Source organism: Trichoderma atroviride, chromosome 5, assembly GCF_020647795.1.
Source record: "Trichoderma atroviride chromosome 5, complete sequence".
Lineage (NCBI taxonomy): Eukaryota > Fungi > Ascomycota > Sordariomycetes > Hypocreales > Hypocreaceae > Trichoderma > Trichoderma atroviride.
This window is the reverse complement of record NC_089404.1, coordinates 848,737-861,146: the sequence shown is the minus strand read 5'-3', so window position 1 is coordinate 861,146 and position 12,410 is coordinate 848,737. Positions and strand designations below refer to the sequence as shown.

The 12,410-nt window shown below is 49.0% G+C and overlaps 6 protein-coding genes across 6 annotated transcripts; 2 read left to right on the top strand and 4 right to left on the bottom strand.

Moving 5' to 3' along the window:
• Positions 1 to 29: 29 nt before the first annotated feature.
• TrAtP1_009473 (uncharacterized protein) lies at positions 30 to 2,168 on the bottom strand. The gene is made up of 4 exons (XM_014091416.2): positions 1,829 to 2,168; positions 1,689 to 1,747; positions 539 to 1,621; positions 30 to 475 (listed from the first exon to the last, which is right to left on the bottom strand). The coding sequence occupies exons 1-4, from the start codon at positions 1,857 to 1,859 to the stop codon at positions 383 to 385; spliced, it is 1,266 nt and encodes a 421-aa protein (XP_013946891.2). The 5' UTR covers positions 1,860 to 2,168; the 3' UTR covers positions 30 to 382.
• Positions 2,169 to 3,135: 967 nt separating this feature from the next.
• Positions 3,136 to 5,220, top strand: TrAtP1_009472 (uncharacterized protein; the record flags this gene model as incomplete). Its single annotated transcript, XM_014091417.2, has 5 exons — positions 3,136 to 3,555; positions 3,609 to 3,719; positions 3,775 to 4,164; positions 4,226 to 4,483; positions 4,537 to 5,220. The coding sequence occupies 5 exons, from the start codon at positions 3,136 to 3,138 to the stop codon at positions 5,218 to 5,220; spliced, it is 1,863 nt and encodes a 620-aa protein (XP_013946892.2).
• Positions 5,221 to 5,559: 339 nt separating this feature from the next.
• Positions 5,560 to 6,276, top strand: TrAtP1_009471 (uncharacterized protein; the record flags this gene model as incomplete). The annotated part of the gene is made up of 2 exons (XM_066114305.1): positions 5,560 to 6,069; positions 6,163 to 6,276. 2 exons carry the CDS (start codon positions 5,560 to 5,562, stop codon positions 6,274 to 6,276), a joined length of 624 nt encoding a protein of 207 aa, XP_065970399.1.
• A 390-nt stretch (positions 6,277 to 6,666) lies between these two features.
• Positions 6,667 to 7,564, bottom strand: TrAtP1_009470 (uncharacterized protein). The gene is made up of 2 exons (XM_014091418.2): positions 6,983 to 7,564; positions 6,667 to 6,928 (listed from the first exon to the last, which is right to left on the bottom strand). The coding sequence occupies exon 1, from the start codon at positions 7,404 to 7,406 to the stop codon at positions 7,017 to 7,019; it is 390 nt and encodes a 129-aa protein (XP_013946893.2). The 5' UTR covers positions 7,407 to 7,564; the 3' UTR covers positions 6,667 to 6,928; positions 6,983 to 7,016.
• On the bottom strand, positions 7,565 to 8,386 carry TrAtP1_009469 (uncharacterized protein). The gene has a single exon (XM_066114304.1). The coding sequence runs from the start codon at positions 8,242 to 8,244 to the stop codon at positions 7,834 to 7,836; it is 411 nt and encodes a 136-aa protein (XP_065970398.1). The 5' UTR covers positions 8,245 to 8,386; the 3' UTR covers positions 7,565 to 7,833.
• A 1,978-nt stretch (positions 8,387 to 10,364) lies between these two features.
• Positions 10,365 to 12,258, bottom strand: TrAtP1_009468 (uncharacterized protein; the record flags this gene model as incomplete). The annotated part of the gene is made up of 6 exons (XM_014091419.2): positions 10,365 to 10,385; positions 10,512 to 11,348; positions 11,402 to 11,563; positions 11,620 to 11,955; positions 12,019 to 12,168; positions 12,244 to 12,258. 6 exons carry the CDS (start codon positions 12,256 to 12,258, stop codon positions 10,365 to 10,367), a joined length of 1,521 nt encoding a protein of 506 aa, XP_013946894.1.
• Between the last annotated feature and the right edge of the window lie 152 nt (positions 12,259 to 12,410).

The following is a 12,410-nucleotide window of genomic DNA, read 5'->3' as shown; positions in this document are numbered from 1 at the left end:
TGATCACATAGAGCGAGGAAAAAGATAATGCAAGCCAAAAGACTGAATCATTCTAAGTCTACTCAGCTTAAGCGCCCCTAGGAAAGAAAAGATAAAAGAACTCGTCCCAAAGCTGTGCCATGCCCATCCCGTTATTCCTTTGCTTTTTGTGTCTTGATCCCATAACAGCGGAGATTCATCACATTAGCTCTCTCTCTGGCTCTCTCTATTTGCGGCATTCGTAAAAAAAAAAAGTAGCATGTAGTCCCAATGTCAAAAACAAGTACCCCTTTGCCTTTCCGGCTATCCCGTCTCCATTCTTCCAGCAAACGGAGTCTAGTTTCTATATCCTCAAACAATCAAAAAGTAATTGGTCATTTTCCCTCAAATCCTTTTCCCCTCTTTACTGAGTGGCGCATTGTGCCTGGCCGTCACCGGGCTCGTCGTCGTCTTCCCAGTCGTGGGCGAATCGAGGATCACCCTGGTCAGCACCCATCTAGATATAAAAGTCAGTCATTCCGTCATGAAAAGTATACACAGGGGCTGTTGGTCTGCTCACCTCTTCAATGTCGGCGCCATCCTCGTACTCGACTTCGTCAACCTCCTCAGCCTCCACAGCGGGCAGCGCTGGTGGCAGAATGGTTGCCAACGTCTCATACGCAGAGTCGTCCTTCAGCCAGTCATCCTCGGGGAACTCAACCTTGACCAAGAGATACAGGTCTCCCTTGGCCTCACCCCTCTTCAGGGGCATACCCTCGCCGGGGATCTTGATGCAGTCTACCGGTCTCAGGATCTTGCCCCGAGGTCGGTTGAGCTGGATACCACGGCCATCCAGATGCTTCAGCACCACGCGGTTGAAACCAGTCAGCGCCTCGCTCAGAGACACCGTCAGCTCTGCGGATAGATCATTTCCGAGTCGAGAAAAGACATCGTGGGGCTCCTCGACCAAGGTGAAGATGATGTCACCGGGGATCTGGTCAGGATATTGATCGGCCTCTCCTTCCAGGACAATGCGCTCGCCCTGCATGGATCCTCGGGGAATGTAAATCTCAAGCGCCTTCTTCTCCTGTGTCGTCCGCTTGCCCTTGCACTTCTTGCACCTATCCTTCTCCTTGTAGACCTTGCCGGATCCTGTGCAGTGATCGCACAAGACAGTCTCGCGCCGCATCATGCCAGGACCGATCTGGCGGATAGCCTCGACCATGCCGTGGCCTTTGCAGCGATCACAGCTCGTGGGCTTGGCCTTTTCCTTGCCGCCAGAGCCCTTGCAGACGCTGCAGACGACCTGCTTGTTGGCCGAGAACTTGACCGTCTTGCCCTTGTACAGCTCCTCGAGCGTGACCTTGTACTCCTGCTCCTCGTCGGGTCCCTTGCGCGGCCTCATGGGGCCACCGCCGCCGGGGCCGCCAGGACCGCCCATGCCAAATCCAAACATCTGGGACAGGATATCGTTCAGGTCGACTTCAGGGCCGCCGGGACCGCCTCTGGAGCCGTCAAAGGCGGCCATGCCGTGGGTATCGTAGAGATGGCGCTTGTCCTCATCGCTGAGAATCTCGTAGGCTCGGCTGGCCTCTTTGAACTTGGCCTCGGACTCTTCACGCTGGTCCTCGGGAACCTTGTCCGGGTGGTATCTCAGGGCAGCCTATTGAATCGTTAGTTACTGTGTAGAAGATGGGAAAACACGACGCAGCGCGACAGTGGTGCAGTACCTTGCGATAAGCCTTTTTGACCTGGTCGGGAGTTGCTGTTCTATCGATTTCAAGGATATCTGGGGAATCAAGTCAGACAACGACGCTTCGAAAAGAAGAATAGCCAAAGAAAAGAAACGAGTTCAGCAATTCACACGTACCGTAGAGATCAATCTCCCCGTCTGAAGCCATGGCGATGGCTGGACTTCACGTTCCGTTGTGCGTTTCTCGGGTAGGCAGATTGTCCAACTACCGGGAGGCGATTGCGGGAGCGGAAATGCAGAAAATCTTTTGGCGTGGCGCGGGGTCGATTCCTGGAGCCCGCAGCGCAAACGTCGAGTTGCTGCCTAGGCAAGAGACAGGCTTCAAGAAGAGCGAAAAGGCAAAAGAATTAACCAACGTGACGAGAGGAGAAGAGGACAAGAAAAGATGAAGAAAAAAAAGATGGGCTCTTTGTCAGCTCGGTAATACAGACTGATGGGATTTTGACAGGAAAAGACGGTCCGGCGGGAGGCATTAGCAACTGCTGGCCCAGGATTTGCCGGAGCACACGCTAAAAAAAGGGAGCCATTATCCAGCACCCCAGTTTTGTTATCCAACCCCCCAAAAATAAAGAGAGAAGTTATCTAGCACCCCGATTATGTTATTTAGCACTCCGGCTGTAGCTTAGGCTGCTGCTGCTGCTATACTACCGCTGCTGCTGCTATACTACCGCTGCTGCTGCTATACTACCGCTGCTGCTGCTATACTACCGCTGCTGCTGCTACTACTGCTACTACTGCTGCTACTGCTGCTACTGCTGCTACTGCTGCTACTGCTGCTACTGCTGCTACTGCTGCTACTGCTGCTACTGCTGCTACTGCTGCTACTGCTGCTACTGCTGCTACTGCTGCTACTGCTGCTACTGCTGCTACTGCTGCTACTGCTGCTACTGTTGCCATTTTGAAAGTATTTAGCAGCTGTATATTTAATATATAAACTAGCTGCCCTATTATGCTACAGTTAGAGTGTTAGATAATGAAATTAGGGTGCTGGATAACTTCTCCCTAAAAAAACAGAGGCTCAGACAGTCGCAAACTGTCGCCTGCATGGAGGGAGTCGAGGTGACGTATCACACGATTGCCGCTGGTAAAAGTAACAGAGGCTTTTGGTATTGTTCACAGTCTGTTTATTTTAATGGAATTTTGTTTTATTTAATTTTATACAACTCAAATTACTGAACAAGTGCTGAACTTGATATTGCTTCACACTCTCTTGAACCGAGCCCAAGACTTTCTTATCAGTCTTATCAGCAGCGGAATTCCAGGTACCTTATCCTGTTGCAGTGTCTCAACCGCCACATGTGGCGCTGGGCGTCGAAAATTTACGCCTCACGCCATTTCAAGCACTGTGGGACGTTTGGCCAATATACTTGGAAAATATCCAATTAGACCATGAATGCGACCAGCAGAGGCTGCAGCTTTCGACCATGTCCTCGTCCCTTTGGCTGAGTTTACGGAGAATAAGCTGCCGTTCAATATGTGAATCAAGAAAATGCGCTGCTGGCCGCCTGAGCCGAGATTTTGCTGCGTCTACGGGCCTCTGGCATGACAGGCAAATCACCATCAACCCTGTCCAAAAGGCCAATTCAAGCCAGAGACGGGCATACAGTTCTGGACTGAAAGGACTTCGAAACAAAACCAAGAAACTCAGAGATGAAGCTTCGCAAGAATCAGATTCTCCCATGATCCTGGGCCAAAACGCAGACCTCCCCATCCGAGCTCGATTTGCGCCCTCTCCAACGGGATACTTACACCTGGGATCGCTGAGAACGGCGCTGTTCAACAAATTGGCCGTGAGTGCCTCGAATGGCGGCTCTTTTATTCTTCGCATTGAGGACACAGACCAGGTACGTTTCAGTTTTGGCAATAAAGGGAACAAAGGAGCTAATCTGCTTGTTAGAACCGTCTGGTCACAGACGCCGAAGAGCGGTTAATGAAAGATCTCAAGTGGGCAGGTCTTTCATGGGATGAGGGGCCAGACTGCGGTGGGCCATATGGCCCCTACAGACAGGTAAGTTGGCAATGAGATTTCCCACCAAGTGCTGCTTCACCTGACACGAGCATAGTCTGAGAGGCTGCCGGTTTACCATGAACACGTACACAAATTGCTGGACCATGATCACGCCTACCGATGCTTCTGCACTCCCGAGCAGCTGGAATCTCAAAAGCGCGAGCTGCACGAGGCTGGCAAGCCCACCATTTACCCCGGAACATGCCGCTCTATAGATGCTGCCGAGTCTGATCGCAGAGCAAAGGCCGGAGAATCCCACGTCGTTCGCTTCAAGAGCGACAAGTTTGGCCGACCCAAGCTTCGTGATGCCATCTACGGGCCATTCCAGAAGAAGGACATGGAAGAAGATTTTATCCTGATGAAGACGGATGGATTCCCTACTTACCACCTCGCCAATGTTGTCGATGACCACTTGATGAAGATTACGCATGTTATTCGCGGCGAGGTATGCAGCCACCTGTCTTTATAATTTACAACAGAATATGTGATTAACCATCATGATCTAGGAATGGCTCATCTCGACACCAAAACACGTTGCGTTATATGAGGCTTTTGGCTGGCAGCCTCCGATATTCGCCCATCTCGGCTTACTCGTCGACATTGACGGCAGCAAGCTCAGCAAACGAAACGACAGTGTCAACATATCCAAGTACCAAAATGAGGGCACCTTCCCGATGGCGCTGCTTGCCTGGCTTGCAAATCTTGGATCTTCGTTCAAGCGGGACGTTCAGCCACCTCGTACCGTTGAGGATGTAGCCAATTCTGTGAGCGCTTTGTTATCTACCGAATTTCCAGGACAATGGCTAACATGAAATAGCTGACGTTCAAATTTACCCGCGGTGGCATTAAATTGAACCTGGCAAAGCTTGACCATTTCAATAGCAGATACCGAGATGCAATGCTCTGGAAGCCTATCCCGGCATTGGCTGACCAAGAGGCGAAGCTCATTGACGAGCACTTGACACAACCTGTTCTCAAAGAAATCGAAAAGATTACAAACGGCGATATCGAAAACGCAGAACTCACGGTAAGAGAGTGGCGGTTACCACTTGAACTCGTTCCAACACTGTTCAACGCCGAAAAGAAAGCTCCCTACGTGTACAATGCCCTTGTCTCGAAACAAGGAGGCTTTCAATCTCCCAGCCATCTTGTCTCTCAACATCCATATCTCTTTTGGCGGGTGCCTTTGAGCGTCTACAAGGCTTCCCTGACAAAAGCGCGACCAGAGCAAATAGTCATTGATGCTCTCAGAGATGCAATCTCTCAAGAAGACCTTTGGCACGGCGATTGCACTCGAGTGATGCAAACTATACAGTCAAAGGTGGAGCCTCAAGGGGTCGATCAGCTGACTGTTCATAATGTGTTACGGGTAGTTGCTGCCGGCGGGCAAGACGTTGTCTCTCAGAGCAGTTCTAGGATGTTCATGTTACTAGGAAGAAAGGAATGGGCGCATAGGCTTGAGGTTGTCATCCGGCTTTTAAACGACCTCAAAGAAAACTAATCGCACTTGTTTTGGGAATTATGTTTTCTAATTGTTCATCGCTTCCGTGAATGAAGACGGATTGATGAAGTGTATCGAGGGAGTTATGATTCGGTCAAGTCTACAATGTCTCTTCTGTATCTATATAATGACTGCTTTTCTCATCTGGGCAGCACTCTCAGCCATTACTTGCAAAGGAATCCTGCAACATCAGACTTTCACCTCTCCGAGCTTTCGCCTCTCCGTCCCCAACTTGTACTTTCTAACCTGAAGCGCAGCAGCACAGCATACAACCCGCAGTATCGCTTGGGATACCATCTCAATTCTTACACAGAATAGTGCAACACACCGATCAGCACTATGTCGTATCTTGAGGAGAAGCCCTTGGGCTGGAACGAGTGCGAGACTTTTGTGAGAAACCAGATTCAGAAAGTCAATGGAGCCCTCACTTCAAACGCAGCAATCGCGGTTGCCGATACGCATCCAATCAGGTCGCTCGAGGTCACCATGCGAGGCTATCCACCGCTTGTCAATCCACGGCCAGGAGCTCGAAACTACCCCACTGGCCGGATTGAAGACATCGAGGGCGTGTCTCAAGAATTCCGACTGGCTGTAACCCTCGAGCATGCCATCAGTCTAATCGTGTCAGACCTGATTCGGCAGCATTACGATGATGGTAACCTCGTGCGCCGCGTGAATGAAAAGGCAGTTGACATCAGGGCAGCTTGGAGAATTCTTGCAATACTGAAGACTTGGGTTTTTTCCCACCAGCAGCAATTTATACGGTATGGATGCAAATACGGGGCTGTCCGAAGAAGGTGCCATGAATTCTACCTTTTATGGCATGACGCTCAAACTCAGGTACCACGGGTATGTAATAGCCCTTTTTTTTTTTTTTTTTTTTTTTGCTTTTCTTTTTTTGTGGTTTACAAGAATTGACTTTGGAATTGATGGCCTTTGAAGGAAGTGGATTTGGAAACATACGCGATGGAAGATTCAGTCGTGAGGTACTTGGGACTGCGACTGACTCAACTCCGAAAATCGATTCAGACGGGCGACTTGAGTCCGGGTGTGTGAGTTTGAAATGGGTAAAGCAAAAAGTTTGCAGTGTCTTTTTCTTTCTTTTACTGTCGATTTTACCCCCCCCTCCTCTTTAACAAGCTGATGCAAACAGTGTCCTCTAGCATGAGATGAACAAAGGAGAATTGGCCGAGGGCAGGTATCATGGGAATCTTGGGAGCGTTGATTTATATGTTTTTGGTTGAACTTGATGAGGATTCATCACAAAATGGAGTCGTATTTTTATTGTTACGATATCATTTTGTTAGTGAAAGAATGTACATGCATATAGTCTACATGAAATATTGTCCATACCTACTACACTACTACAAAGGTTCAAGCACCCGCTGAGCAGCATTGCCGTATACTACGCGGTATACCAAATGTAATATATAAAATGTTTATTTTCCTATAGTAAAAGTCATATTCAAATAGCCATGAAGCATTTCCCTTTCTATATATATAAACGAAAGTGGCGGGGAATCAATTCAACATCAAAGCATACAAACAGCCCATCTTTCCATCATTGGCACATATCTTCTTCAAACCAATTATAAATCATAATGTTGTAAAAATCGTCGGTCTTTTTTCGAAAAAATTACGAAAAAAAAAAAAGAAAGTTTTTTTTAAGACCTTGAACCTCGTAATCTTATATCACAGTCATCGTTGGCTATAAATGAATAAGCTTCTCATCTTTCAACTCATACACATCACAGCAACTTACTATCAACTTATTTGTTGTACAAGCAAAGACAGCTTTAGACAAGAGCCTTTCGCTGAGCCCGGAAACGGCGCACAGGAACGGGGAGGTGAGTGCGGTTCGGCGAGAAGTGAGTCTCGTTGCCGCCGCCAAGGTACGTGACGTTGCTGGCGCTGGTGTCGTTGGTGTAGTAAGGAGCGGTAGCGCTGTCACCGCCAACTGCGCTGATGCTGGAGACGCCAGAAGAAGCTCCGGCGCCGGATGTTGAGTTGGCAACGGCAGTTGAGTTGGCAATGACAGTTGAGTTGGTGATGGCCGTGACGTTGCTGGGGATGCTGGTGCTGTTGACGCTGCTGACGCTGGTGCTGTTGACCCAGTGGAACGAAAACGAGGGCAAGGCTGCGGCGGCGGCAGCGTAGGCGGCAACAATGACGGCAGAGGTCTTCATTTTGGCTGGTTTTTAGGGGGTAGTGACGGGTGATCCTGGTTGCTTTCGTGTATGGGCTTTTGTCTTCTTTACGTTAAACGAGTGTATACGTATACAAGACGAGTTTGTTTATCACAGCTCAAAGACAACGGACAAGCGCAGCAAGAAGAAAAAAGAGAGAGAGAAAGAGGACCGAAAGTGAAAGACTGCGGGAAACACTCCTTTACTAAATACTACGTGCTACCTACATCGGGGATCGGGATCCATTCCAACTTTTCGAGTCAAGGCAGCCTCGTCCACCGCGTGCGATGCGAGTTTATTCGTACATTGTTCAGCCCGCTCTGCGTACTCGCACCTCTTTTTACGGAGCCCATCGACTATCAGTACCCATGATAGAATGACTGGGGGGGGCCTGGCACGGAGCCAACCGAAGACGAAGAAGAAGAAACTAGGCGATATACAGCTCACAAGATGTCCAGTTGTAATATCTCCTGGATGGACGGTCGGTGTGAGATAGGGAGGGCAAGGGCCGTGCAAAAAGGCAGAAGGATCGACATACAAGTCGAGAGTGGTTTGATGGAGCCATGGCATGGGTTCCACCGGCGTTATATGGACCGCTCGCCGCTTTCTCTCTCTCTTCATCTTGTTCTATGAACTGGAGTATCTTAGCGATGGTGACATGTGAAGAGGAACCTTGCAGTGGATCACATAAACTGGAGCCTTGCACAAAAGTGGGAAGGGCAAGGAAGAAGGGAAGAAGGAAAAAGCTTGGCCTGTATTCTAACTTGGACGTTTTGATGGAAGAGAGAAGAAGAGGCGCAAGTCCAAGGCATCGGTGGCGATATACTAGCAATGGCATTGTCTTAGTTTAATGCGACCTCAATGACAGAAAACGCCACACGGTAGTAGAATCTTCTTTAGAAGGAAAAGAAGAAGAAAGAAAAATCTCCGATGTTATCAACCAACCCCCTTTTCCGAGCTGTCGTTATCTGCGAGCCTGCATGCAGTGCTAAAAAAGAGCCCCATCACCAACGACTTTTTTTTTTCTTTTTGGCGGTAACGAGACAAGGATTCTACGCAGCTGAGTGGAACCCCCCTTGTAAAAAAAAATAAGAAATAAGAAAAGAGTAATATCAAAGCATCATGCTGCAAGCGAGCTCAATTGAGCAAGCAGCAGAATATGTTGCAAGTTGGTGAGACATTTACACTTACAACTGACGTGTCCATGGTGTGCGCAAAGACGGCGTCAAAGGCATTAACCTTTGCAACGGTGAAACAAACCCGTTTTAGTGGCTTGTACCCACGTTGAAAAAAAGGTCGTTGTCCTCCGCGGCCAATAACGTTCGTATAGCAAGTAAAGTCTCCAGTATTTCTCTTCGGACCGTCGTAGAAGAGGGAAGAAAAAACGACTCGCGTCGCTCCATAATTACATCTTCCCCAGAAAAAATGAATCAATGTGCACTTTCCAACTCATATTTTGTAACCATACTGTGCTGTTTAAAAAATGATAAGAAAAATTTCTCAAAAGGTTCACGCCACTGCAACACCAAGTCCCCCAGCCATGGCGCCAGAATCTCGCAGATCGCAGACGCAGACGCGCCGGTTCCAGGTACCCGCGCGCCGAGCCAGATGCTAGTTTGGAGTAGGAAGCTGGCGGCGTCCATCACGGATTCTGACAGCAGCCGGATCGTGGTGAGTGTGTGCGAGTATCACGCAGTGCTACCCAGTCAGCCAGTGGGATATGCAGCCGAGAAGGATTCCATGCAGGAACAAGGAGTCAGAAAGCAGAGCAGAAGAAAGATCCTCTCCGTGTCTATAAACCGAAATGGCTTATAGCACTCTCGCAAATGCTCATCATCCATCACCTCTTCTCTCTTCTCTCCTTCATTCAGGCAGCAGTAATACCTAGCAGAAGCTTCAAGCACCCATCTCATACAAATGTTAGTTCTTGAAGCTTCCATAGCACCCATGTCCCATATCCATGCCTAGCCTCTCAACAAAACCTCTTACCGACTGTTCCGTCCTTATAAAAGCTGCAAGGCTGCCTTCAGGCGCATCTGCAAAATCCGGTCTTGTCCCCTGTCTGCTCTGCCAGATGCGGCTTATCACTCCACTGCTGCTCAATCCGGGAACAAGACGCTAACACCGCTTCATTTTCTGATCGGCCAAAGCCTGCGCCCAAATCTATTGGTTCCTCCTCTGGGGCAGGGGTCTGCAGAGCCGAGACTGCAACTAACGGCTCTGCTCCGGCATCTGCTATTCGTATTCGCTGCACGTAAAAGAAAAGACAGAGCTTGAAGGATAGTAATTGGGTAGTCATTGCACATAAATAGCCTCAGGCCAAGGCTGTCTAAACTCTTCCAACCAGATGGGCCATCGTGCCCTCCAGGTATGACCACAAGGTCCACCTCTTTTCTATCTAGCATCTTTTCAGCTACCAACTCGACTGTCCCGAGACGAATGCGTGAGAGCACTGCTCCCCATGCACTCATAATGGGACTGCCTTTCTATCTCACCGGCATCCACCATAAAGAAACAAAATAACATGCAAATATAAACAAAATAAGATAGTAACCAGAACAGATCCTCTGAAGGATATATTATTCCACCTACACTTGAGCATCCTACGCGGCACTGCTCTCCTGTTTTGGTTGCCTATTATGTTGTCCGTTCAAACAACGGTAACAATAAGAAAAAAGTCCATCGCCATGTCCTAAAATAAAACACAGATAAAAAAAAGAAGGCAAGAAGGGAAAAAAAAAAAAAAAAGACACTTTGCAATGTCGCGGTCGTTTCGGATAAACCAAGCGGTCTAAGCATCTACAGCTGAAGACGCATCGTCGCAAGCGCAGTGATGTTGAAAGGACCGAAGAAGGGGAAACGATAAGCCATGTCGCCAAGATGTCATGGCCGATATCGTGACCAAGAAAAAGTTCGCTCTGCTTATATTCGAAATCATCGAATAGGGTATAACGCGATCTAGACTTCAATAACCCAAATCTGGAAACAAAGTTTGTTAGACAACTCAACTTGGAAATAGCACGACACGGCTGCCGCATGCCGAAGCGGGGGGAGATGCCCGAGGCAGCAGCCGACGACTCATAAGCCCTGAAAACTCAAACTCACCTCCATTTTTCCAACATCCAGCCTCTGTCTCTTTGCTTGGCTCTTTGCGCTCTGAATCGCCACGTCCAAGTCATCTTGGTCGCCCATCGTAATCATGTCGTCTGGCACGTCTTCGTCCTTCATCTTGATCTTGAACCGTCTTCGCAGGCCAAATTTGTCTCTGATGCGATCCACAAAGTCCGAGAACTCGATCGATGTACCAACCATGATATACCTCACATCATCCGAGTGAACCTTGACACGGATCTTGCGAATATCAGGTCGTCGCGACGCTGCACGAGAAGGTCGGGAAACAGACCCAGGACCGCGTCGCACGCTCGATACCATTTCGAATTCGCCTTCGTCAAAGGACCCATAATCATAGTCCGAACCATCGTCCTCATCATCGTATCGCTGTTGTCTGGACCGAGACTGTTTGCTTCCTCGCCCGCCATCATACATATCGTATCCCTCATCGCCATATGGGGACTCTTCCTCGATAGCTCTTTGCCTTCGTGGAGGTTCTCTCGTAGAGAAGCCCCTCGAAGGATTGGCGGATGCCGATCGCGAATGTTGTTTCGATCGTTCTTGTGGGGACACTGCCTTCTCATACCTCCTGCTGCTCTCTTGTGTCTGAATGCTGAGCTTCCCGACGTTCGGTCTCGGTCCAGCGCTCCGTACAGAAGCACCCCGGCTTGGTCGATCGTTTTCAGGAGGAGGAGTTGGAGGGAAAGCGTTGCTACGGTTGTTTGGAGGCTCGGATTGCTGTCTTCGGGACTGAATGCCGGGCTTGACCAGATTTGTCGCAGCGAAAGATAGATTTTCGGTTGGTCGGTCGTCTTTAGCCTCTGCTTTGGCCTGTTGGGAGACAATAAGCAGATGAAATAGAGAGTCGGGAAACGAGCACTTACATTCTTCATCTCCGAGCCGGCAAATCCGGTAAACGCATTGGATCGATCCGAGGCCGCAACCAATCTGGCCTTGCCGAGATAATCTTTGGTTTTCAAATTGCGGACTTTGGCTTCGTTCGGTCGATACACAACTCCGACAGGAATAGAAAATACCGTATAGCCCTATTGTATGGTAAGTGACAACCCTTTATATTGCAAATATTCCTGATAATACCAACCTCAGCTTCCTCTCGAATAGCTTCGTCGATGACGTTGTGGTCTTCCACGACTTTTTCCTTGACGGCATACGCCAAATCCTGCATACCAGCCTCTTTTTGCTGCAGATAGATGTAGCACAATCCTCGATTGAACAGGACTTCGCACGAGTAGAGCTTGAAGAGGAGGCCAAGCTGGGCATAGTCGATCACGCTGTTGCCTCGCAGATACAGCAACGTATCGTTGAAGTTGGCCAGAGCCTCTTCGAAGTCGCCCAGCAGGAAATTTGAAACGCCCTGCTGAAAGTATGCGACGGCTAGGTATTGATCCAATCGGATGGCTCGCTGATAACACTCGACCTATGTACGCAACATATTAGCGACGGGGTATCAAGGCAATATCTAACACAAGCCACAACCTACAGCTTTCTCATGCTCGCCCAGTGTGGCGTGGATAACGCCCATGTTGAAGAGAATCTTGCTCGTATCGCCGATTTTGTCGAATTCGCCAAGAGCATCGTCGAACTCATTGTTGTCATAACGAGCCAGGGCGGCTACCCAAGTCTCGATTTCCTGTGTAATGAAACCACATTAGCATACACATCACTCGTACCGTCATGAAGATATGGCGCTGCTTTCAAAACCGACCTGCTTCAGCGACATTGTGCCTTTCTATGCACGAGGGCACAAAGACGATTACGGCGTGGCTGGCTGAGCAACGACGTGTGCGTCGAATGATATAGTATATGCAATAGCCAACAGAGCAATTGGCGCCTCGTCGAGGCTAAGCAAAAGAGGTAGCACCGTCGGCAGCT